Source organism: Mytilus galloprovincialis, chromosome 3, assembly GCF_965363235.1.
Source record: "Mytilus galloprovincialis chromosome 3, xbMytGall1.hap1.1, whole genome shotgun sequence".
NCBI classification, from domain to species: Eukaryota; Metazoa; Mollusca; class Bivalvia; order Mytilida; family Mytilidae; genus Mytilus; species Mytilus galloprovincialis.
The window spans coordinates 74,245,791-74,273,548 of record NC_134840.1 but is presented as its reverse complement, the minus strand read 5'-3'; the positions used below and the strand labels follow the sequence as shown (position 1 = coordinate 74,273,548).

Sequence of the window (27,758 nt, the reverse complement as noted above, 5' to 3'; positions counted from 1 at the left end):
CGATGTGGTACTAACATGACCAATATACGACCGCAAAATCAAATTTGTCAATATGAATTAAATACTTTGCTTAAAGATGAGCGAAAGATACTAGAAAATCTGAAATAAAATGACAACGCCATGACTAACGTACAAAAGGGGTAGAGTACAATAGAAATGATCCATGTAAACTGATCGCTCCTTTAAATAAACTTATTCTAAAAGGTTACCAACTTAACACTGTAATAATATCATTGAATATTGTTTTTATTGGCATAAATATTGATTTGGTAAACAGTAAATTAAAAGCAAACTAAATATTACTAGTATGTTATATACATATACACATTCATGGATCTACAATCTGTCATTACCTGTAACTTGGCATTGCACAATGTCATGTTTTTCTTTGACTGTTTATAATGTCTTTACACTAATTAAATCCATTGGATGTTGGGTGTGTACCGATTGATCGTTTAGTCTCAGATTCATGATTTTTTTATTAGTTGTTAGTGGCTTAGAACTAGCTTTCAGATACTGCGAGTACTCTCAGATCTGTTCCTAGTGTCTTTTTGTTGTCGGGATGTACAAGTACCCGGCCACGTCCACTTGAATTTTTTGTTCATCTGATGAGTTTAGCCTTTTTCGACTGATTTGTATAGTTTGTTCTTATGTTGTACTGTTATACCACTGTCCCAGGTTAGGGGAGGGTTGGGATCGCGCAACATGTTTAACCCCGCCACATTATTTATGTATGTGCCTGTCCCAAGTCAGGAGCCTGTAATTCAGTAGTTGTCGTTTGTTTATGTGTTACATATTTGTTTTTCGTTCAATTTTTTTATACATATAAGGCCGTTAGTTTTCTCGTTTGAATTGTTGTACATTGTCATATCTTTTATAGCTTACTATGCGGTATGGGCTTTGCTCATTGTTGAAGCCCGTACGGTGACCTATAGTTGTTAATGTCTGTTTCATTTGGTCTTTTGTGGATAGTTGTCTGAATGTCAATTATCCCACATCTTTTTTTTATATTAACAACAAGTCCCAGACATGATCAAAACATAGTATACTAATGAGACGCCAATTGATGAAATATCGTGTATGATAACTAGTACTTTTATTTCTATATATCTAGTATTTTTTTTTATTGCTTTTGCAATTTACAAAATTCTTTTTTTCGTCAGATATTTTAGATTCATTAATTTCTAGAGATCCATGCCATACAGCCCCTATACTATGTTTTTCATCTTCAACGTCATCAGTACAGTTAAAACATAATCTATTTTCAATATCAATATTCTCATAACGACCAGTTTCAATTCTGATGGGTGCTACACCACATCTAAATTTTGCTAAAGCACTCCTGTATCTACCTGGTATATTAAAATTTAAATAATTTTCTACGCCATATACATTTTTGAACATTCTATGCGTACGTAATTTATTTTTATAATCTGACATAATCTTGTCAAACCATTCTTCTTTAAATTTTTCGAAACATACATTTTCAATATTCTTAATTAAATCCTTGTTCAAAATAGCACCATTGCACTATATATCTGTAAATATTAGCATCAATGTAAAAATAAAAGTTTATAACAGTTTTCTAAAATGTTGAATAAGAGGAATACACTATTTACATATAAACAATCAATACAAAGCAATGGTGGGCCTGAAAAGTAAACAAAAAATAGATAAAAACAAAATACATTATCACATAATCAACATTAGTTGTAGTATGAGTGCCAATGAGACAACTCTCCTTCCAAGTCACAATTAGTAAAAGTAAACCATTATAGGTCAAAGCACCGTCTTCAACAAAGAGCATTGGCTCAGATCGAACAGCAAAATATTGAAGGTAGCAAAAATGACAAGTGTTAAACCATTCAAACGGTAAAACCCAACGGTCTTATCTATATAAAACGAGAATCAATTATAAACAACATAAACAAACAACTATTGGACATCAGGTTTCTGATTTAAGACAGGTGATAGCAAATGAAGTAGGTTTAAACGTACCAACCTTCACCTTTACCTGAGTAAAACATAATATAAATTCACAAGATAGAAATATACACTATAGAATATCAATTGGAATGTCTTAACTAAATGTTTAAAAATAAATAGAGATACATTTTTAACAACTCTTACTTTACATAGTTTTAATAACCCTATGCTTTATTGATAAGATGAATGTCTAGTAAAGTAAAATAAATATGATTATTTCTTTACTATGATTTTGCTACATTTAAACTGGGAAATTGAAATTTGCAATCATCACTTTATCATGAATTTTTGTTATCAACCGACCTTTACAGTTAGTTTCTTTATTCAAATCAATATATGCGTCACACTATTTATTCATGTAGTTCCTGTAAATGTCGTCGTGGATTTTTTTTTGCATAATGCAACTTATCCGCCAAACATTTTTTCTCAGCAACATGGCTATATAGTATTACATGTTTAACGAAAAGATATACACCAGACATTTTCAATATGACATTCAGCATGAATGTGTCCTGGCATTATGATGCCTTTGATAACTATTATGATATATGTATATAGAAAGAAAGATATATTTAAGATTTCAATGCTGTGTTTAATGAGAATATGAAATAAAATTGAGAAAAAAAAATGGGGAATGTGTCAAAGAGACAACCTAATGACTATAAAGCAGACAATAAACTCATCATAGATACCAGGATTACAATTTTGTATTTACGCCAGACGCGCTTTTCGTCTACAAAAGACTCATCAGTGACGCTCAAATCAAAAACTGTAAAAATGTCACCAATGGAATTTCAGCACATAGGAAAAATCCCTGACCGGAGGAAGTGCTTCAGCTGGCCACTAAAAAATGTGTACTAGTTCAGTAAAAGAAGGCGTCCCACTAAACACCAAAACATATAAATTAACTAAAAGAAAACATACAAGACTAACAATGCACAGAAGCTTCTGACTTGGGATAAGTAAAAAATGCGGAAGGATTGGTATGTATAAATCGTTTATAGTGGAAAATGATCTGATGTTTTTTTTGGAGAAAAAAATTGCAAAAGATTGACAAACATTATCTCCACCAAATATCCTTAATAGTTCATAATGTATCACTTGATTTTTTCGTTCGAGGGTCCAAATTCGTCGATTTCTTCCAAGTTGTTAAGGAGATAATCGTCTGCTGCTCGTAACATCTGACGTAGATTGTACAAGGCCAGAATTTGGAAATTTATGTTAATATGATGTTTTATGTCGAAGTTCTTCATTGGTAGAACTGTGTTAGGTGGTAATCTAAAATAATTTGCTAGTTTTTCCACTCGCCGTTTGACTTCTTGACTATGGAAAATGCTGGAAAACCCTCCCTTAATTGACTCAGACAGACCATCAATTTTATTCATCAAAATCAACTGTGGAACACCTGAAAAACAAAATGCTTTATTGTACAATCATGTTCAAGTTTAATAATTTCGTGTATATTGGTATTTTTAAATGACATATGATGCATTTCTCAATCAAAATTATCTCACGTACCGACTATAAACAAGGGATAATAAAAAATTCCATATAATTACAGGCGGAATGTTGTGTGAAAATATTTACTGGTAAATAAAAGGACATCAAAGCAACAAGCTTTATGATTAAGTGAAACAGACTTGCTTTTCGTCTTCACAAGAACCACCAACGAATCGAAACAGCTGGAATGTCTAACCAATATTGATATCGAAGTGCATTGAAAAGCAAAAGTTCCTCATAAAGAAGCCATTTGTACCCTGCGGGTTAAAAACCCCTTAGTGTTCCTATTGTATATAAATTTTATAAACAGTAGGTTTACAGATAATGGCCGTATCTATGAAAAAGAAATAACACAGAACTAAAGAATGTAGGCATATAATATTGCACTCATTAACTAGGTAGTAAACTGCGTTTATTTTTTTGTAAAGTATTCCATTTTCCAAAAATAAAAAGAAAAGAAAAATTCTGAACTCCGATTCCTGACTTGGTAAAGGAATTTTCTTTTGTAAAAATTGCGGACTAAACCTGGTTTAAAAACTAGCTAAAACTCTCGCTTGTGTGACAGTCGCATACAAATTCCATAATATTGACAGCTATGTGTGAACAAAACAAACAGACATTTATGTCAAAATTAGGGGTACAACAGTCAACATTGTGTTATAATTTTAATCACTTTAAAAACAAACAATTATTTCAACAAAGTAAAATCAGAAAGACATATTGACAAAGCAAATTAGCAAAATCGAAACACAAAAAAATATAAGTTTACTATACCACAATAATACAACGATGTGATTTTTAAGTAATGAGCCACGTCAAACGGATATTACCAATAGACTTAAAAGTTATAATTCACAAAGACAAATAACGAACACTATGACACGCAATTAAGATGATAAACAATGTCAGTACCTAGAATCAAAACTATCGTGTTTTATTTGTAAAGTTGATACAAAATATTTAAAAACAAGGTCTTGGTATTTTCCGATTAACTTATTTTCAAGAAAAAGGACGAGACATTCTTTGATATCGATGTTTATCTACCTTCTGCTCAGACACTTGTGATGTTAAACATAAAGTCTGAGTAGCAGCTGCAAGCTCATGAATACTGAAAGAGTTGAGAAATGAATATCCCATATGCAGGTGAGTGGAAGAAAATCGGACACGGAAAGTGATTGAATGATTCGAGTTACTCAGGTGGGGGGATTTGATAATTTCAAATTTATATCGTCTCGTTTGTTTGGTACTGAGATTACTTCTTATGTCAAACTCGAGTCATAAATCTAAAAATGAAACAGAGAAAGCCATTTCTGTTGTTTCTATAATTTTTAGTACTGGAGGATATATCAATGGAACCCTATAAAAAAGACTGATTGTTAATGGAAAGAGCATGACCAATACATCTGAAGGTAAAATTATTTGATCTGGCTTCTTTGATCTACTTAAATTTGACAATTGTCTGAAGGAACTCCGACTCATCTGAAAATAAGACGAAGTCGGCAAGGAGAGGTGCAAATTTCTTTTTTATGGGAATGTCGACAACTAGTTGAAAAAGTCTACTTCCAAATTCAACAATTATATTGTCAAAAAGAAAACCCATCATACTGATGACTTGTGCCTTTGTGAAGCATGTTTAACCTTTTGTTACTATTAACAAAAGATGCCGTATGGTATCTCAAAGAAATAAATTTATAGCTTATACGAACATTATGTTGAAAAGCATTGCGGATTTTTTTTTAAGACGATTTTTCTAGTTCACACGGGGAATGGTAGGATACAGGGTTGAAAAATTAAAAGTTTGATAGAACAAATTTCAAAGACGGATCAAGATTTAAAGTTACTCAGAAGTTCTTTAGAGATTTATAGAATTCACAAATGGTAAATACCACTGCGCGAGTAAACAGTTTCACATGATTTCTGAAGACCCGCTTTCACTGCGGACATACTTTTAGATGATTCCTTGGTGGAGCATTTAGATGAGCTAGAAATATTCCTTTGTTTGAACGGAATTCTGTGAAGCCTATGTATCCAATACAAACAATGTATGTCCTCAAATTTGCTGTTCAGTGCAATTTGCATTAAAGACAAGCAGAAATTATGATTCGCTAAAATTTCAGCTTTATCAAATGATATGATTTTGTATGTGAGATTATCTGAGTGCTCATTTATTGATAATTCTTTTACAAGACAATCGTAGTAGTGTGATGTACATACAAAGATAACATCATTTGAAGCTTTTCTTGTAAGTTATTTTGAAAAGGACATACACTGTTTTTAATTAGATATAGGAAGATGTGGTGTAAGTGCCAAGACTTTATAATAAATTCAGTTGAAAATCAGAAATATATGAGTTTAAGAAGTTTTGATATGTGTTAATAAGATAAAACCCATTGGCATACAAAGACATCTAGAGCCTTAACAACTGTAATTATTTTTGGTGATTCCTGGTAAACCTTGTATGGATTCTACAGAGATAAAAACAAAAAAATAAATCCTCCCATTTCATTTTTGAATATGTAAATAGGTTGCACAATGAAACTTGATCAATATATTTTCCCGTCAAAAATAAAGTCGAGTCTTAGATACATAGTATTTTCATAACTTGTTAGTGGTTATGAACTAGCTTTCAGTAACTGCGAGTGCATCTGTACTTTATATTTTGAGTGATTTTGTTACTTATTTTGTGCTTTGTGTCGATATGATGAAATAAACCCTTTTCTTTTTGTTTTTACCGTTTTTTTTATATTGTACTATTAGACCAACTCAGGGTAGGGGAGGGTTAGGCACTCGAAAACGTGTTTAACCCAACCACTTTCTTTATGTGTGACTGTCCCTAGTCAAGAGTCTGTTAATAGGTGTTTGTCGTTTTTTGTTGCATATAATATTTGTTATTCGTTTATTGTTTTGTTCAGAATTTAAACAACTATTTTCTCGTGTGATTTTTTTTTTATTTATCAATTGGGGGCCTTTTTATATCATGCTAAGCAGTATGGTTTACACATTGTTGAAGACTGTACAGTGACCACTATAGTTGCTAACTAAAATGTCATATTGTGTATAGTGTACAGTTGTCTTGTTGATATAAATAACACATGTTCTTATTTAGATATTATTACTGTTTTGCAAGAATTTTTTTATCGTAGAATTAACGCTTGTCTAACAAGGATATCCAAATCATAAAGTCTTAAAATAAAATTCTGTGACAATTTCAAAATAAGGATTGCTTAGGTCAAGATGTATCCTTTTAATAGATGTGACCTGTATAAGATTTAATTCATGCTTATAAACAAGGATTACTGATTAAGCTAAAAAATCTCTTTCTTAGCAACATGTGTCGAATAATTTCAGTCAGATACATTATCCTAAAAAAATGAAAGCCTTTATTTTTTTCACATTTTTATAGTGGAAAGTACTGAACTCCGAGGAAAATTTAATTGGAAAGTCCCTTATCAAAAGGCAAAATAAAATGACAAAACACATCAAACGAAAGGACAACAACTGTCATATTCCTGACTGTGTACAGGAAAATGTAGAACATACCTTTTAAATTCATGAGTTCTTGGGTTTTTCTAATTTGTTCCTGCACATGCTCAGCAATAGGATGATCCGGGTCCTTAGTGGCGTCGACAACAATTGCAACACAGTGTATTCTGTCGTTGATTTTAGGGTCTCGTCTGTAGAAGGGACTTTCCTTTTCAATATCCAGTTTTTCTACAAACTATAATTATGATATAGGTATGTGTTTGACAATATCACATTTCAATACAGCATGACAAATATTAAACTTATAAAAACTGTTCTAATAATGTTGATTAGTTAGACAAAGAAGGTCTACATATCTTTCAAATATGTTTTGTTAATTATTTTTTATTTTTGCTATCCAATTTTGTATATCTGCATTACCGAAAAATGCTTCAAACACGGTCAAAGTTAGCATTCATGATTCTTTTTTTTGACAAACAATTGGCGAGAATTTTTTAAATTATCAATGAATCTTTTTTTTAAATGTTCAGTTATAGATAAAGGAAGATGTGGTATGAGTGCCAATGAAACAACTCTCCATCCAAATAACAATTTATAAAAGTAAACCAGTTGAGGTCAAGGTACGGCCTTCAACAAGGAGCCTTGGCTCACTCCGAACAACAAGCTACAAAGGCCCCCAAAAATTACTAGTGTAAAACCATTCAAACGGGAAAACCAACGATCTAATCTATTTAAAAAAACGAGAAACGCTAAACACGTATAAATAACATAAACAAACGACAACTACTGTAAATCAGATTCCTCACTTAGGACAGGTGCAAACATTTGCAGCGGAATTAAATGTTTTAATGGCACCACACTTTCTCCCTTTTCTGAAAAAATAGTATAACATCACAACATAGAAAAACACACGATAAGATATCATCTGGAAGTCTAAACTCAATCAAAAAACGTACATTAAGTGATATAGATACAATGGATAAGCGATGATTCATGAAAAACAAACCATTCGCCCTCCGGGCTCATGGTTTCTTTTTCAAGAATTAACGCTTATCCATTGTATCTATAACTTAAACTTTTGTGTTAATGCCTTTTGAAAATTAACGCCTATTTTTAATTAGAAGGTATTGTAAGTTAGTTTGAATAACCATGTAATCGTGTTAAACGAACCATTACAATAAATAAATATCACAATCAAATGGTTAAAAAATACAAATATATTAATTCATAACACAACACGTCAACCATTAAAGATCTTCAAATTTTAAGGCATCTGAATGTTATATTATCTGTTATTACAATATAAGATTTATTGAATTCGAGCTTATTTCTATTAAAATTGAAAATGGAAATGGAGAATGTGTCAAAGGGAAATAAACCGACAAAGAACATATATATAGTGCATATCATAAGTATTTGTCCAAATTCTAACAAAAGCCTAATTCTAGGAACATTACGATTTTCTAGCATACATATTTGCGAATTAACAGTTATAAAATTCTGTAGTCAAACAGATGAAATCATATTATATTTATTTATAAAACAAAAATGGACAAATAGAATGTATTCATTTTGTTTCAAATGTGTGGAATAGCCAACAATAATTCGATCATATCATAAACGACTAAACTCTCTTTTATTACACAAAATATCCACAATCACATACAAAACAAGAACAAAAACTGGAGAACTAGAGAAAAGGGACAGCATAGAGAATTCAGGGATTCGAACCTAAACAGATAAGTCCAGGAAATCTCGGGGCTACCAATCCATACTATACGTTTGCCTATTATGTATATATAAAGGCACAAGCCCTGTGTGTCTGTTGTACCAATGTATATCATATATTCATTTATATGTATAAAATAGACATTTATTTTGTACCCGATTGGTATATCCCAGAGGTTTCGTCGACATGATGATGTCAGTAGCACATTACAGAATTCATGGACGGGTTCGATTCCCAGCGAAGGCATATAGAAAGGTAAGTTTTTAAAACAATTCCATAAGTGAACAGAAATCAGTAAATTAGTCAATTCAAACTTAATGTAATTAGGCACATAAATTAAACAGAAGAATATAAAGTGTGAGTCCATTTCAGGGACAGATTAAGGAAGCGTTGATTCTAGAAAAAGAATCCACGGCAAATGAATAGGCTGACGTCACAACAATGGTTTAAGTGATATAGATACAATGGATAAGCGTTGATTCTTGAAAAAGAAACCATGAGCCCGGAGGGCGAATGGTTTGTTTTTCATGAATTAACGCTTATCCATTGTATCTATAACTTAAACTATTGTGTTAATGCTATTTAAAAATTAAAGTCTATTCTTAATTAGAAGGTATTGTAAGTGAGTTTAAATAACCATGTAATCGTGTCAAACGATCCATTACAATTAATAAAATATCACAATTAAATGCTTATAAAATACAAATACTAGTATATTATAACACAACACGTCTGCCCATAAAGATCTTCATACTATCAGGCATCTGAATATTGTATGATTTTACAAAATAAGATATATTCGAACTTATTTCTATCAGAATTGAAAATGGAAATGAAGAATGTAAGTGTCAAAGGGAAAACAACCCGACATAGAACATACATATAGTGCATTTCAAAAGTTTTTTTTATTTTTTACAAAAAGTCTTATTCTAGACACATTACGATTTTCAAACATAGGAATTTGCGAATTAACAGTTGTAAAATTATGTAGTAAAACAGATGAAATCATATTATATCACTTCATATAAAAAATGGACAAATAGAATGTATTCATTTTTGTTTTAAACATGTGGAAGAGCCAACAATAATCCGATAATAAACGAGCAAACTCGCTGTTATTACACAAAATATCCACAATAAAACAAAAACTGGAAAACTAGATAATAGGGACAACAAAGAGAATTCAGGGGTTCGAACCTAAACAGACAAGTACGTACCTTAATCTCATTTATCTTAACCATGAAACCTCGTGGCTACCAATTCATACTAAACATATCCCTATTTTGTTAATATAAAGGTAAAGCCCTGTATGTATGTTGTACCGATGTATGTCATATATTCATTTATATATATAAAATAGACTTTTAAATCGTAACCGATTGGTAGCCCAGAGGTTTCGTCGATATGTTGATGTCAGTAACACGTAACATAATAACGGGTTCGACTCCCAGTGAAGGTATATAGAAATTACAAAAAATAAAAGGTAAGTTTTTAAATCAATTCTGTTGGTGAACAGAAATCAGTAAATTAGTCTATTCAAACTTAATGAAATTAGTCACACAAAGGAAACAAAAGAATATAATATCGTGAGTCCATTTCAGCGACAGATTTAGGAAGCGTTGATTCCAGAATTAGCACATACTTACAACTTCTCGTCCAATCAAATTGCTTGAATTTGCCTTCTAATTTTCATAGTACATACTTTTTCCGTGTACTAAGTAACTACGCATGAATGACCATAAGGGTAAGATTTCATTGTATTGTAATCAAGATATTAGAACAATAATTGCTACTGGCTATTTTGAAATAAATGATGTGTTCCAAATTTAACTAAATAGTTTGTAATTAGTTTTCAAAAAGATTTTTAACATCCTACTAATCAATCTTTTGATCTAAATTTTGTTTTGACAATTAAAAAAGTTTCTTTCATTTAAATAAAGAGTTATAATAATGGTGCTTTATACCTTGATTAACAAGTACAACTCAATCTAAATTTGTAATCCTTCATGCAATTACTTTGTACACAAAAAGAGTCAACCATGAATCTTTTGAAGGGAAATTAATATTAAAGCAATTTGATATATTTAGTCATAAATTGGTCGATAATTGATTGCCTAATGTCCAGTGACAAATATTTCGTGCATATAAACTATTCACTAGACTACCTATGGGTACATACCAGGTGCAGATCCAGCCATTTTTAAAAGGTGTTTCAACCAAAGATGTGGGAGGGGGATCCAACTGTTTGTATTAAGATAGTTTTAGGTTTTATGTGAAATTAAAAAAATGTTTTCAAGAATGTAAAGCTTTCACTGCAATTTAAGAATTGTCTGCTCTTGGTCAATTCATTTTGTCATCTTTACATGTAAATGAGTACATGTATAGTAAAACAACGCTTCGTTCATATCAATAAACATACTTACACCAGCAGCTACCTTCTTTACATTCTAAAGTCAAGGGCCTTTGCAATCCCATTTTTACAATGATATTATAGTGAGTAGATTTACAAAACTACGTAAATGAGCTACATCCAGTCAGCCAAAACATATCAGTAGACTAATTACAGGATTACTCAAGTTGTAAATATGTGCTAAATTGGATATTGTACCTTTCTATACAATAACCGAGACAAAGAATCCACGGTAAATGAATAGGCTGACGTCACCACAATGGTTTAAGACAATATCTGCATTATAAGACGTTAATTGTGAATTCAAGAGTTCAAAGTGGTGAAGTTGAAATCATCATTTCAAAAATTTTATGTACGCCATCACGAGTTGGTTGACTGTTACAATTGTCGTTACCACAATTTCGACCCCTTTTCCCCGTATGCGACCTACCAACATGGTCTTATTCTTGTATTGTTCTAACATGAAGAACACGACGGGCTCTGCATACCCTTCTGAGTTACCTGACATCAACATCTGATTTTGGTCTGGTTCTTATTGCTTAGTCGTTAGTTTTCTATGTTGTGTTTTCTTTCCTGATGTTTTTTTTTGTAATTTTCTTTGTTGCTATGACGTTGTCAGTTTATTTTCAACTTATGAGTTTAAATATCAGTTTGGTATCTTTCGCATCTCTTCAATATAGTAAAATAGAAAACCTCAATTTTAAAATTACCTTGTATTTATTCTTTATGTTTCCATCTACAATGTCTTTTATATCAAACAGATCATCTCCCTGAGTATCTTCAAAACCACGACTGTCACAAATCCGGAACCGCAAAATTCGTTTATTTGAAATGATGGAATAAACATTAAACTGAAATATTCATAGTTAGTATCTCTTTAAAAAAAATAATATATATAGCAGATATTAATGTTCAAATAGAAATTCATATTTTATTTTAACTTACCGATTGGAGAAAGTAAATTTAATAGTTTTATTTGAGCATGCAATTCACAACCAGAACTCACATAAATCTTTTTTCTTTTGCTTTGCTTAATCCTCACAATATTTTTTTCTTCAGATAATCAATACTTACTGATTTTGTTAGACTCCTATCAGATCTTCCTGCTCTGGCTTGAATTGATAGTCTGTCGTGAAAAATTGAATTCAAAGTGTTAAAGAAGCTTGATTTTCCAGCCTCTACTTGACCAAGTAACAGTATATTGATATGTGGAAGGGCATCTTCAGAAACGGACATCTCTCGAAGTGGTACGTATTCTTCTATTTCTTTTTTCAATATATTCAGAGACTGTAAAATAATCATAAATCAATCTTTTTACAAAATTTATTGATATGTCTCTTTCCCTTAAACCTCGACATGCTATTAGGAAATTTCAAATGTAAACGTATCCGGCTAGATTTTTTAGCATATATAAATATAAAATATCATAAGTATCAATTTTATTCTTGTACAGTGAGTTCAGAAGTTTCAATTATATATATTTTTCATATAATATCAAAACACGTTACCTCATAATCCCATGTGGGTATGTCCATTTCTCTCCATGGAGTTCCTAAAGACATTTCAGCTGCGGCATCTAAGATAGAGAGGTAAGGAGAGAACGATATTTGTAGTAAACAATTATGAGAATTTAACTCATGATAGTTACATTAGATGTATATTTCATTATAATACATGAATCTGATTGGCTATTTATTGCAAACTCGCATTATTCCTTAATCAACTTCTCATTACACAATACAAATTACCATTCATGATGACACGAGGTCCCACAATAAGGTGATCAGTTAAATTCAATAAAAACTTGATAAAAATCTTATTTCATGATCGTAGCTAAAATGCAGTTACAAGTATTGAATGCTTCTTTTTGTAACTTCATGGGCTTGTAAAAGCGTTGACCGTGCGCACATTTTTAGAATTAAGCGTTTTCGCGCTTCATACAAAGTGTACTTCGGTCAACGCTTTTACACACTAGTTACAAAAAGAAGCATGCAATTCTTAAATGCACACATATATAAAGATTTTGTTATAATTAAACATATGTTTATTAAGTTCTATAAGAGAGGGACGAAAGATACCAAAGGGACAGTCAAACTCATAAATCTAAAACAAACTGACAACGCCATGGCTAAAAATTAAAAAGACAAACAAACAACAGCACACACGACACAACATAGAAAACTAAAGAATAAACAACACGAAAACCACCAAAAACCTAGGGGTGATCTCAGGTGCTCCGGAAGGGTAAGCAGATCCTGCTCCACATGCGGCACCCGTCGTGTTGCTTATGTGATAACAAATCCGGTAAAAAGTCTAATTCGGTAGGTCACATTCAGGAAAGGGAAGGGGATTATAGTTACGACGTAAGGAACATATCCGATATCTTGACAACAAGTAGAAAATCTTATACCATATGATGTGTTAATACCTTTATTGTACTCATCACATGTAATGGCAGTCAACATTGAAAACAAATATTGGCCTTTTCCTTAATATTGAAGAAGTCAAACTACTTACTACAAACATAATGATTTCACATTTATAACTATCAGCTTTCTATTTCTTAGTAACTACATACACTCTGCATCAATCGTATGAACTTTACATACGTCAATAAACATGTTACGCACGCGCCTGATGACGCTCTTTGTTCCTTGTATACATGGATATATTCAATGCACAAAACAACCACATTAGAGCTATGCGAAATAATATGTGAGGTCGACAATTCAACTTGACATCTTGATAACTTATGTTTATCACTATCAGCTTATCAGCAGTTACAACACGTGTCATAGTCTTTGCATACAGGTGGTCTGCTTATGCGATGGATAATTTATGATAGTGAACATTGATTAATTCAAGAAACGGTCAGTTGGTATTTGGCAATCCGTATTGATTTTCTTTGTTGTGTTTTCCGTCTATTATAAGCTATTTCGTGTCGGCCAGTTTTCATAGGTGGAAGGAGCCGGAATCAACAGAGAAAACCACCGACTTTTGAGGATAAAAATTACAATCCTAGTCAATTAAGTTTGGAGTCGAATGAACCCGCACGAGCGGAAGTCGGACCCACAACATCAGTGTTGACTGGCTAGTAATTGCAGAAGGAACTACTTAGACCACTTGGCCACCGCGGCTTCGTAATTTATTTTGATGAAATGTTCACACAGCAACACAATTTGCAGCATTTACCGTAGTTTCAATCATGATGAAAACATAATTGACAGAAAGATAAAACCATAACAAACTTGTCAAAAAATCATCGTTTTACCTTTTCCGTTAAAAAAATGATTTCTGTTTCAACTTAGTGCATTTGTCCTTTTTTAGCCTTCTTAATATTTTGTTTATAACTTCATTGATGATTCATTTGTAAAAGGAAGCCGCATTTGGCGTACGCAATGTTAATCCTGGTAAATATGAAGTTTATTGATATACTGACATTCATCCTTATTCAGTATACGTAGCGTGACGTCGACATCACAGGAAACGTTTACATCAATTTTGCAAACCTCAACAAGCATTGACAAAAAATCTTTCACTGCATTTTGAAAAGCTGTTGAATCTTTTAAAACCTTTGTAGAGACTGTGGTCATTATTAATAAAGATCCTTTTCTTACGAATTTTATCTTCACTGGCATATCTTTACAATTGTCCTCATACTTAGTCAACACTTCTTCAACTTCTGCCGCGTTCCAATTTTCAGGAGTTTTAAGTTCCCATAACACAAAGCATTCTTCGCCTTCTTCATAATATTAATATAAGTATTAGTGCAACATGTATACATAATAATAAAGCAAGTAATTGGTTTAAAGTGTAAGCAAACTTTATTTCTTATAAATGTACAAGAGTATTTGGACCGTACGCGTACGGTCCGGACCGTATACGTATAGTCGTACGGTCCGACTATACGCATACAGTCGGACAGTATAAGTATACGCGTATGGTCCAATACGAGCTGACGATACATGTTATTGGATCATCTGGGTTAAATTGAAACAAAACTTTATCAAAATCTTTATTTTTAGTTTAACAAATTGTTATTATTATAATTAGATGGATGAAATAAACAAACGAACAATTGAAATTAAATATTTGTTTATTGTATTATCTGAAACCTATTCTGGTACTCTCGCCCTAGGTGACACTTACTACTACAAGTAACGTATTATGTTTGCAGTTCATGCATATTCCCTTGCATTTGCATTTTTTTAAAAGTTACTAAACACCTAAAACAATTGTCCCCCACCATAACAAATGTATGTTTACCTCCGATATCTTCAGTTTCAGTAATCAAAATTCAAGTAATGTAGTACTGATCGACATTCTAAATTCAAGAGATTAATATATTTAATTAGCGTGAACTTTTTAAATAGTTAAAATATAAAGTTTTTATTTCAATTACAATCGAACTTTTTTTTTATATGAATTTGAAAGTTAAGTTATGTTGATCTTTTATATTCAGTTGTTTCTGATAAACTTGACAAATTTCTTAATCTTAGCCAGACCGTATGAGAATTTTGAAAAAGTACGCATACGGTCCAGACCGTACGCGTAGTACACGGTCAAAATACTCATACGATCTGGAACAAATATATTTAAAAGTGTGCGATTTTGTGAATTTATTTATAATATTCAGTATTTTACATGAAAATAACCCAATTTTTATCGTAAAGTATGGTTTATATTGTCTGCTATATATTGACAATTTTGAGTTAAATTACGGTATATTCCTTATTATCTTGACATATAGCCTCTAGATATTGTTAAACCTCATTTAACTGATAAAGGATTACATTGAATTATTTGAAAAAAAAAACCGCTTTAATACGAAGAAAACTAAAAAAAGAAAGGCTATGTGTTAATTGATCTACCAGAAATATTTTATCTTATGAATTCCAATTTTAAGGATTTTCTTATCCAAGGAATAGATTACCATTGCCGTATTTGGCACAAAGTTGCACAAAGTTTTGGAATTTTAGGTCCTCAATGCTCTTCAACTTTGTACTTGTTTGGTTTCTCAACTATTTCGATCGATCTGAGCGTCACTGACGTGTCTTATGTAGACGAAACGCGCGTATGGCGTACTAAATTATAATCCTGGTGCCTTTGATAACTATCTACACCAATGGGTTGATGTCACTGCTGGTGGACGTTTCGGTCCCCGAGGGTATCACCAGCTCAGTAGTCAGCACTTCGGTATCAATTATATGGTCTTTATTTAATAAATTTCTTGTTACAAAACTTTGAATTTTTCGAATAACTAAGGATTTCCTATCCCAGGAATAGATTACCTTAGACGTATTTGGTATAACGTTTTGGAGTTTTGGGTCCTCAATGCTCTTCATATTTGTACTTGTTTGGCTTTATAACTATTTTGATCTGAGTATCACTGATGAGTCTTATGTAGACGAAACGCGCGTCTGGCGTACTAAATTATAATCCTGGTACCTTTGATAACTAAGTATACATTTATATGTTGAATTTTTTAAATTAATAAAAAGTGTAGCCATCTTTAAATTCATCAATGGAGTCCTCTAAGAAGTTATATTTTACAAGAGGTAGCACAATGTGATGGTTAAGAAGCATAAAAGATTTACAAATTGTGATTATGTATTTTAGTAAGAAGCAACTACGCACCTTCTGGTATGTTTATAGGCTGATCACACTTTACCGAAAAAGATGTACACTTGATACGATGTTGTAACATTCCCACTAAAATATTATTGAAATACTAATTTTAAAATCAAATGAAAGCCAATGTATTAATAACACATAGCTGAGAGTGTGATAGAGCAGATTGGTACCCCGAGAAAACATTGTCAAGCGTGGCGAAGGATTTTCTATGACCTCACGTACATAACCACGTACGGGTGAAATCTTAGCCAAAACGTAGAACTTTATCATTAATTGATGTAAATTATTCAATTCATTGTCCTTTAAATTATAGATTTTTTTTTGGTCTGGACAAGAGGATAACAATTGTCACACGCTCAGCCATGTGATAGAGTAAATTAACACCCTCGTATTAGTTAACCAAAATATGGCATTTTGACGTGAAGTATAATGGTATGAAATATCTCGCTTGTTATTTCTAACAATAGAAACATACTTATGTTGGGAAATTTTTATATGACGCAATGTAAGAATGTTAGATTGATGACATTATTAAATCTTCAAGAACTAAAGTTACACATTTGCTTTTCACTGGTCTTAGCAAATCTTATTAGAGGTTTTCAGTTTTGTTTGAATGTCTCGAACGTAAGGTATCGAGTGTACACTGTACGTTATAAAGATATAAAGAATCTACTAATTTTATCTCATCCTATGGTCCAATGTGATCATTTGGCCCTCACATGACGTCTATCATCCACTGACTGAACAGTGAAGAATTTATTTTCCTTTTCTTTATATCTGACACTTGGCTGGTTTGACGCAAAACATACTGTTAGACAAATAAGTATACAGACATTTAAAGACCAACGAGATCGTCAACAAGCCAATTAGGTGTATTTTCTTTTCTTTTTTTTCATAAAACTTTTAATAAAAAAATACAATGGGAATTTAAAGAGATGAATTAAACCCAGGCAAAAAAGATATATTCGAGTCAACCTTTAAATTTATTTTTCTTAACCCTATTTGCTTTCTAATATGATTTTGTGAAAAGTTGATACAATATAGTATAAAGAACTTCTTATTTCTACCCTTTGTAATATTGAGATTACAATCCATGACCGCTTCAATAGAATGTCTGACTTATATAAAATTACTAATGTATATAACATGTATCTTTTACAAATGGTTTGTGTAATTTCATACAGGAGGTGAGACGTAAATAAAATATTGAACTGAATTGAACTGTCTCCAGCTCTAGTTGATGACCAAAGCTATTAATCATCAGAAATGATTTTTAATACTTTTTGTCAGCTTAAAATATTGGCTTATCGGATGTCAGATGGACTTTAAAAAAATCTGATTCAATAGTTTTTTGAAGGACAAACTAGCAATTTTCAGATGTTCTAAGACTAATAACCTTCTAGCCGAGTACTGATTTTCGGTCAAATCGTAACGCTTGACGAGTTATAATTAAAATCATAGCATTAGACGAGTGACATTAACCTTAGAATTTAATTTTTAATGCACCCACCAAACAAAATGCTTAATCTTATACTATTCGAAAGCACACCATCTGTACTTTCTTTTTTTGCCTGGTCGTCAAATATTCGTATGGTGCAGTTTCCATCAAATCACGATGAAAGGTCCAGGACCGATAATTTCCAATTTAACAGGCGCTGGGACATTTTGGCGGTTTTCACTCAAAAGGCATGCGTTTATTTTGGTGTGTGTAATTTTGGTGCTTCGACCAATTGACATGTTTTATTTTGGAACAATAGAAGTGTGCGAGCTCATCCGTATTTGCCCTTATTTACCCGATTATGTATATTGACTAAATATCAATGTCATACACAAACTAGAAACACGACAAAGTTAACTAAATGAAGGAATCAGATACGAATGCAAATGCAAATTATTCGGTATCTCGGGGGTTGAAGGCTAAAAGAACAGTGATTTTCAATACACTGTAGATTATTATTTTTTTTTAAAATCATATGAAATAAATTTTAATAATTATCTCTATTGCAACTACATGTTTTAAATGATAACTATCAATAATTTAAATTTTAATCCGTATGCCTTTGTCAGTATATTTTAATTAACAGAAGATAATTGATTCGAGGGAGTTTGTATATTCAATCACCAATAACGGCCGGTGTCTAATCAGTAATTGCCGGGCATATTTATGACATATGTGAATAGAAATTCATATTGGGATTTCTTAACAATTTTAGAAAATTGACAATTAAATAAAAAATATATAGTGTTGTCAAATTATACCCTATATTTATTTGGAGATTTGACTATGCATATACTTAAAGGAAATATACGGAAAACATGATAACATAAGATATTTCCCCGAACAATTAACATTGTCATATCGACGTACAAATCCTCGATTTTGGCGTTTCAATATTTAGTGTTTGCTTTATTTTCGTGTGTTTAATTTTGGCACTTTCATATGAGGCACCAAAGTAACCAAAATAAAACTAGAACCAAAATAACCTAATAATAAAAAAAATATACGGTATATATGTCACATTCTTAAGAAAAAACGCTGTTTTCCAGAGCATGCAGATATTCCAATGAAAATGATAAACATGCAAGCCATCAAATATTTCTGTCTGTGTATTAGTTGTTACTCACAATAAAACCAAGTAACGTATTTCATTTAGTGATAAGGATGTTTTTGACTTCATAATATTACTGTGTGAAGCATAAACACATTTATGTAAGTGCATGATACTTATAGGTCTAAGTTAACTTGAGATATAAAAAACTGACGAAACGAGAAGATCAGCTTTATATAGTCATATATTCATCTTTTTCTCGTAATTGGCACAGACTATAAACTACAATCTTTGTCAATATTGATGATTTCAACTTTCCAATTGTCAACTTTCCATTTTCAAAGCAGTAACATACCATCTGCAGCATCAAATGGCGTTTTCATAACCCTGTAGTGAACTCAGGTGACCCGTTTAAGCAGTACTAGCATCCATTGCTTTGCTCATGGTAATTAAATATTCAGTAATTAGTCACATGTGGTGTTGCCAATCGATTGAAAGAGACCGGATATGGCTAGCAACAGGGAACACATCATCTACCATCTGTGGTAAGTATATTTCACAGCGAACAACTTAATCATGAAGGACGACTTCATCTACATTATCAGAAAAAAACCCTTAAGTCAATACCTTATTTGTAATCAGCAACTCTTTATCAACGAATTCATAATATGACATTATATTGGAGCAACTTGGATATATAAACTCATAGATATATAGCCGTGGCGGACGTGTTGCTACAAAGAAATTAATTGTAATTTCAGTTGACCATAATTGTCAATTGTCAAAAAGAAATCATATGTACCATCAATTATAGAATTGAAATCAAAATAAGGTATTTCCTGTCAAATGAAAAGTACGCTTAAAAATAATTCAATACTCCATATACACACGGTAGGTCTTGTGTCCAGCTAGGATCGTTGTTTTTCGAGTGATTTGGTCCTTTTTTCCGAGTGTAGTCCTTTTTTTCGAGTGATTAAACATGCAATGAATTCAATTAACTGCAGTTCCGTAATTATAACAGTTTTTTTTACATTACTACCCATCTTATATTGAATATATACATGTTTTGATCAGCAAAGAAACACAATTTCCTTGTATTTAACAAAATAATTCAGTTTTTGTTATTGTCCGGGTCTTTCGTGAGCAACTGGTCAAATGGTCCAGGTTTTTTTTACAGAGTTTTGAATAAGAAAAAAGGTTTTTCTAGACTTGAAAAAATGACTTGTTCTAGTTTATAACTGTAAACAAGTGAAGGACAATATCATATATTCCTAAAAAGTTATCAAAAACATTACGTTGATCAAAATAAAGCTTTTTTTTCTATTCAATGTTACTTTTTTGTTCGAAAAGCGTTCTACAACTTCTTTCCAGTGTTCATTTAGAAATTACTTGATCCTTTACAAAACGGTGTTTAGAACATAGTGCAGGGAACTCATATTCATTTAAACTTTATTTCAGGCAAACTGATTTAACAGATAATGATATTTCTTGTGGTGAACCCCAGAGATTAAAAAGGAGTAAGAAACCAACCAGACAGCAGTGAAGCCTATGTTATAAAATATATTTTACTAAAAGAGGCATGACTCCGCCCGAATTAAAAATCCATTGATAAGAATTAAAAAAAACACACACGCATTTAATCAACTTCAATTTTGTTACCATTGAACATAAAATTTCATATTTAATTAAAAATTTATTAATTGAATAGTTAATTAGCCTAAATATGATCTTTCAGAAATGATAGGAAAATACAAATTGTGTATGTTATATGCTATCACCAGCTAGATTGGTCAGTGCTTCGAACGACATCAGGAACAACATTGTAATGTCTTGATAGATATCCGTATATTTCAATTTTTAGGCGCTTTTCTTTTATTTAAAGGAAGGTCTCATGGCGTTAAGTTGCTGTTAAACCAATTAATGCATATGCATAAGGAGACTCCTCCTCACAGTAGTAGCATTTCAAACTAGAGGCTCTAAAGAGCCTGTGTCGCTCACCTTGGTCTATGTGAATATTAAACAAATGACACAGATGGATTCATGACAAAATGGTGTTTTTGTGATGGTGATGTGTTTGTACATCTTACTTTACTGAACATTCTTGCTGCTTACAATTATCTCTATCTATAATGAACTTGGCCCAGTAGTTTCAGTGGAAAATGTTAGTAAAAATTTACAAATTTTATGAAAATTGTTAAACATTGACTATAAAGGACAATAACTCCTTAGGGGGTCAATTGACCAATTGGGTCATGTTGACTTATTTTAAGGTCTTACTTTGCGGTACATTATTGCTGTTTTCAGTTTATCTCTATCCATAATAATATTCAAAACAATAACAAAAAACGGCTAAATTTTCTTAAAATTACCAATTCAGGGGCAGCAACCTAACAACGGGTTGTCCGATCCATCTGAAAATTTCAGGGCAGATAGATCTTATCATGATAAACAATTTTACCATGTCAGATTTGCTCTAAATGCTTTGATTTTTGAGTTATAAGCCCAAAACTGCATTTTACCCCTATGTTCTATTTTTAGCCATGGCGGCCATCTTGGTTGGTTGGCAGGGTCACGCCACACATTTTTCAAACTAGATACCCCAAAGATGATTGTGGCCAAGTTTGGATTAATTTGGCCTAGTAGTTTCAGGAGAAGATTTTTGTAAAAGATCACTTAGATTTACGAAAAAAATTTAAAAATTGACTATAAAGGACAATAGCTCCTAAAGGGGCCAACTGACCGTTTCGGTCATGTTGACTTATTTGTAAATCTTACTTTGCTGAAAATTATTGCTGTTTACAGTTTATATCTATCTATAATAATATTCAAGATAATAACCAAAATCAGCAAAATTTCCTTAAAATTACAAATTCAGGGGCAGCAACCCAACAACAGGTTGTCCGATTCATTTCAGGGCAGATAGATCTAGACCTGATAAACAATTTTCCCCGACAGATTTGCTCTAAATGCTTTGGTTTTTGAGTTATAAGCCAAAAGCTCCATTTTCCCCCTATGTTCTATTTTTAGCCATGGCGGCCATCTTGGTTAGTTGGCAGGGTCACGCTACACATTTTTAAAACTACATACCCCAAAGATGATTGTGGCCAAGTTTGGATTAATTTGGCCCAGAAGTTTCAGAGGAGAAGATTTTTGTAAATGATTACTAAGATTTACGAAAAATGGTTGAAAATTGACTATAAAGGGCAATAACTCCTAAAGGGGTCAACTGACCATTTCGGTAATTTTTGACTTATTTGTAAATCTTACTTTGGTGAACATTATTGCTGGTTACAGTTTATCTTTATCTATAATAATATTCAAGATAATAACCAAAAACAGCTTAATTTCCTTAAAATTACAAATTCAGGGGCAGCAACCCAACAACGGTATGTCCGATTCATCTCAAAATTTCAGGGCAGATAGATCTTGTCCTGATAAACAATTTTACCCCTGTCAGATTTGCTCTTAATGCTTTGGTTTTTGAGTTATAAGCCCAAAACTGCATTTTACCCCTATGTTCTATTTTTAGCCATGGCGGCCATCTTGGTTGGTTGGCAGGGTCACGCCACACATTTTTCAAACTAGATACCCCAAAGATGATTGTGGCCAAGTTTGGATTAATTTGGCCCAGTAGTTTCAGGAGAAGATTTTTGTAAAAGATTACTTAGGTTTACGAAAATTTTTTAAAAATTGACTATAAAGGGCAATAACTTCTCAAGGGGCCAACTGACCGTTTCGGTCATGTTGACTTATTTGTAAATCTTACTTTGCCGAAAATTATTGCTGTTTACAGTTTATATCTATCTATAATAATATTCAAGATAATAACCAAAAACAGCAAAATTTCCTTAAAATTACAAATTCAGGGGCAGCAACCCAACAAGAGATTGTCCGATTCATCTCAAAATTTCAGGGCAGATAGATCTAGACCTAATAAACAATTTTACCCCGACAGATTTGCTCTAAATGCTTTGGTTTTTGAGTTATAAGCCAAAAACTGCATTTTCCCCCTATGTTCTATTTTTAGCCATGGCGGCCATCTTGGTTAGTTGACAGGGTCACGCTACACATTTTTAAAACTACATACCCCAAAGATGATTGTGGCCAAGTTTGGATTAATTTGGCCCAGAAGTTTCAGAGGAGAAGATTTTTGTAAATGATTACTAAGATTTACGAAAAATGGTTAAAAATTAACTATAAAGGGCAATAACTCCTAAAGGGTCAAATGACCATTTCGGTCATGTTGACTTATTTGTAAATCTTACTTTGGTGAACATTATTGCTGGTTACAGTTTATCTTTATCTATAATAATATTCAAGATAATAACCAAAAACAGCTTAATTTCCTTAAAATTACAAATTCAGGGACAGCAACCCAACAACGGGTTGTCCGATTCATCTCAAAATTTCAGGGCAGATAGATCTTGACCTGATAAACAATTTTACCCCGTCAGATTTGCTCTAAATGCTTTGGTTTTTGAGTTATAAGCCAAAAACTGCATTTTACCCCTATGTTCTATTTTTAGCCGTTGCGGCCATCTTGGTTTGTTGGCAGGGTCACGCCACACATTTTTCAAACTAGATACCCCAATGATGATTGTGGCCCAGTTTGGTTTAATTTGGCCCAGTAGTTTCAGAGGAGACGATTTTTGTAAAAGTTAACGACGGACGACGGACGCCAAGTGATGAGAAAAGCTCACTTTGCCCTTTGGGCCAGGTGAGCTAATAATAAAAATAACTAATACAAGATACAAGATAAATAGATAATGAAATATTTCGGATGTATACTCTTTTAAACACAAACATATATCTCGCCTTACACAATATATATATATGTACGTTTCAATCCGAATTTTTTATGCTCACATTAGATTGTTGATGTCACGAATATATACTGTACATGCAATTTATAAGATGTGAGAAAAAGATAATATACAAATGAACGACAATTGTTTATAAAATTTGCTTTTTTATAGTTTTTATAGTTTTTAAACCCAAATACACCAACACTTACCGTTTTTAGCTATAAAAATGTGTATAAGCACTCGATAAAACAAGGACGCACTCGAAAAAGCCCTGACTGCTATCGAAAAATACCGGACACGAAGAAATGAATATAGTCCCGAAATGTCGTTTTCAATGCAATAACAATATTTTTTGTAAAGTGTCTATATATCTAAGGATATATAGATTCCCTTTATGCGTTCCCTCGACATTTACATTGGAATGTGTTTGAAAATGGCTTTTTTGGAATAAATTTAAAGCATTGGAAGGCTAAATTTTAACTTTTTTTTCAACAAAAAACAATGTCAGAATGATAATATCTCTTAATCTCAAATACTAACATAACTTGTATAACATTGTTTATCAAACTCAAGCTTCTATATCACGTCTTGTCAGAAAGGAAGTCTGTTTATTTACATTTTTGATCATATGTGCTCGAAAAAAATGGGTCAATCTCGAAAAAGCCCTATCAAATCACTCGAAAAACCCCGATCCTAGCCGGACACTATACCTACCGTGATACAGTTGAACAAATGTTTGTTTGTTGGCTACATCAAATTTATCATTGACTTAAAAGAAAATGTTATACCTATCACTTCCAGTTTATCATTTAATTCCTTGTTACTTGATGCTTGATTGTTGTTTAGTTGACCAATTTGTTCCAAAATTTGTTCATCCCTTTCCTTTGCCTCGGCATTATATGACACTACTTCTTGGAGGACAATATTCTGTGTCTGTTTCATTTGGGTAGAATAGAAGGAAAAAAGATTTTATTCTTGGTAGAATCATTAATTTAACGTTGATGCAAGTACAACTGTATAATTTGGTATCAAGTAGAATGAGGGAGGATTCCGTTCTTCTATTTTGGTTCAACTTTTATAGCACAATAAATCAGACATTTAAACGTTCTTGATTTACTCTTTGGTGAATTATCATTATCGTGTTCTTTTAGCAATGAAATTTTATTTTTATTTACATTGTTTTACGGATTAAATTTCCGTGGATGTACAAGTTTGTATAAAGATTTTTGTAGCGTTTATTTATTCATGTATCAGGCTCTTTGCGAATACTTAATTTCGCCTTTATAGCTTTTACTCGCCCAATTCGCGTTGATTTAATTTCGCAATTTGAACATTTACTTGATGTAATAATCCATTTGCCAATTACCGATTTGGTTCTGTTATTACACACTTTTTCAGCAAATTACTTCCCTTTGTCAATCGTAGACTGGTTCCATACCGGACAAAATTGACTTTAGCCAATGCAAAGTGATGTATCGGCGGTTTAACTAATTTTTCACGAAAAATAATTTCTGAAGTCAATAGTTTTAAGTTAAACCACAAATTAATGTTATTAAAAGATTTAAAAACCTTATAAATTACTCAAATTACACCTAAATAGATTTGCTCTTTCAGCTAGCTCTCCATTGTAAATAAAAATTAATGTCCCTCATAAGGAAGACAATCTTTTTTTACAGATCTCTAATAACAGGGGCAGTTACGGGAATTGGCAAATAGCCTATTAGACAAGGGAGTGTGAATTTTTAAATGATTGAAAAGATTTATATTCGCGTTATTTTTTCTTCTCGCGAAAGTCGAAGATAAATCGCACGTTAAAATTAGTTTGTTTAAAGTCCCGACCCACGGAGTGCCCTACCGTTTGCTAAGCATAAACGTAATCCCTTCAACTCAGACCAAATATAACTGTAACTAGCTCTTTGAATATTGTTTTCATCGTTATGAATATTAATTTTGTTATCGATAGACTAAAACAAAAATAAATATCATTGTTAAACAGATATGTATATTCAGGGTTCTACAACCTGTCGATACCTAATTCTGGCTTGGTCAGGTCTTTCTCTTACTGTTAACGACACTAAATCAGTTAGACGTTGGGTGTGTATTGATTGATATTTTAGTATTAGACTCATTACTTTTATTAGTTGCTATTGTCTTTGAACTAGCTGTCAGTAACTGTTAGTACCTTTAGATATGTACTTCGTGTCTTTTGTGTTTTTAGTGTACTACTTTCACTGTTTGAACTGTTTTTCGTGGTATCCATTTGAAGTGACTCCGTACTTATACATTCAGTCATGATGTTATTGTTTTATGATAGTATTTGTATACTCATCTTTCATTTTTGCTAGTATGCTTTGTCTATGAGCCTTTTTGTGTTTCTTTTTTACATATGTACTTTTCGTCATTATGTTATTGTGCCATGGTCAATGTTTGTTTACATATTTGTTTGTTTTTATAGTGATTCAGATTATAACACAATGTTGACTGCTGTACCCCTGTTTTTGGCATTTTCATCTATTATGTCGGTTTGTATTGTTCACCAATCGTTGTCAATATAATTGAATTATTTTTGACTGTCATATAAGTAAGAGGTTTAGCTAACTTTAAAACCAGGTTTAATCCACTTTTTTCTACATAAGAAAATGTCTGTACCATGCCAGAAATATGACAGTTGTTGTCTATTCGTTTGATGTGTTTTAACTTTGATTTTGCTATTTGATTAGGGACTTTTCTGATATATATATGATATAATCTTGCAATATTCTAGTTATGGATCAAGCAAAATATCGTGTATATACTTACAGTATTGACCTCTTGTACGGTTTTCAACAATTCTGTTATTTCTTTCTCCTCTAAATTAACTGTGCGCATATGCTTGATTGATTTTTGGACGAAACTTTTATATAAAGGATTTGTGATATTTATTAGTGCATTCTCTAAGTCAGTCCATGCAGTATTCAATATGACCATGGAATAGCAGTTCGTTGAACAAGCATGACAAATTTGACTTCTGTGAGTTGCTATTGTTTCAAGTGAAGTGGTTTCATTTGGTGACAAAGTCGCCAGATTTCTTAGCAGGAAAGATATTGCACTTATATCAAGTTCTCTAATCGAAATTTTTAGTGAAACGTATTTGTGTAAACACATTTGTTTTATTCCCCGCTGATCACGGATAATATGTCCCCTATCTTCAGTACCAGTATCATCATAAATCTTTCTGAATATCCAGTTTTCCATGTGACCTGTTCGTTTAAGGTTGCAACCTACTGCTGGACATGCACAACACAATAACTTCTGAGATTGCCAGAGGTGAAATACTTCATGTTTCCTGTCATCAAGAAACTGTTTAAAATTTCTATTGTATGTTGATAAAAGTTTATCTTCAGCAAAGGCAGACAAAACATCGGTGCCTGTGTCAACGACACATTTGAATAAGCGTAAAACTTCCTGTGCTTCTCGAGTGCTGGTACTCATTGTTGTTATTTGGATAAATATCTTATGTAAAAGCTTCTCCGGTGCCTGCTACTTGAAGTGAAAGATTATATTATAGTAGGACACCTCATAGTTTTCAACATAGTAGGCAGAACTGTCATGTTAGGACAAAAACTCATAAAATACGTCGTCAGACCGTGGACAATGGATAGAGTTCAAGATTTTAAACATAT

General features: G+C 32.1%; 1 protein-coding gene across 2 annotated transcripts; it reads right to left on the bottom strand.

Moving 5' to 3' along the window:
• Positions 1 to 27,758, bottom strand: LOC143068907 (interferon-induced protein 44-like). Of its 2 annotated transcripts, XM_076243271.1 has the most exons (9): positions 26,896 to 27,758; positions 24,885 to 25,029; positions 16,746 to 16,820; positions 14,548 to 14,850; positions 12,617 to 12,684; positions 12,183 to 12,395; positions 11,819 to 11,959; positions 7,027 to 7,204; positions 1 to 3,391 (listed from the first exon to the last, which is right to left on the bottom strand). In XM_076243271.1, exons 1-9 carry the CDS (start codon positions 27,565 to 27,567, stop codon positions 3,084 to 3,086), a joined length of 2,103 nt encoding a protein of 700 aa, XP_076099386.1. In that variant the 5' UTR covers positions 27,568 to 27,758; the 3' UTR covers positions 1 to 3,083. The 2 variants fall into 2 exon arrangements, with proteins under 2 accessions (XP_076099386.1, XP_076099387.1); XM_076243272.1 differs by lacking the exons at positions 14,548 to 14,850; positions 16,746 to 16,820; positions 24,885 to 25,029; positions 26,896 to 27,758 and having other exon boundaries at positions 12,617 to 13,078.

Coding starts and splice junctions, on each gene's coding strand:
- LOC143068907 (XM_076243271.1), bottom strand. CDS start 27,567: ATGAGTACCAGCACTCGAGAAGCACAGGAAGTTTTACGCTTATTCAAA. Junction 25,030..26,895: donor CCGTACAAGAGGTCAATACT/GTAAGTATATAC, acceptor CAAATGAAACAG/ACACAGAATATTGTCCTCCA. Junction 14,851..16,745: donor GCCTATAAACATACCAGAAG/GTGCGTAGTTGC, acceptor AATATTATGAAG/AAGGCGAAGAATGCTTTGTG.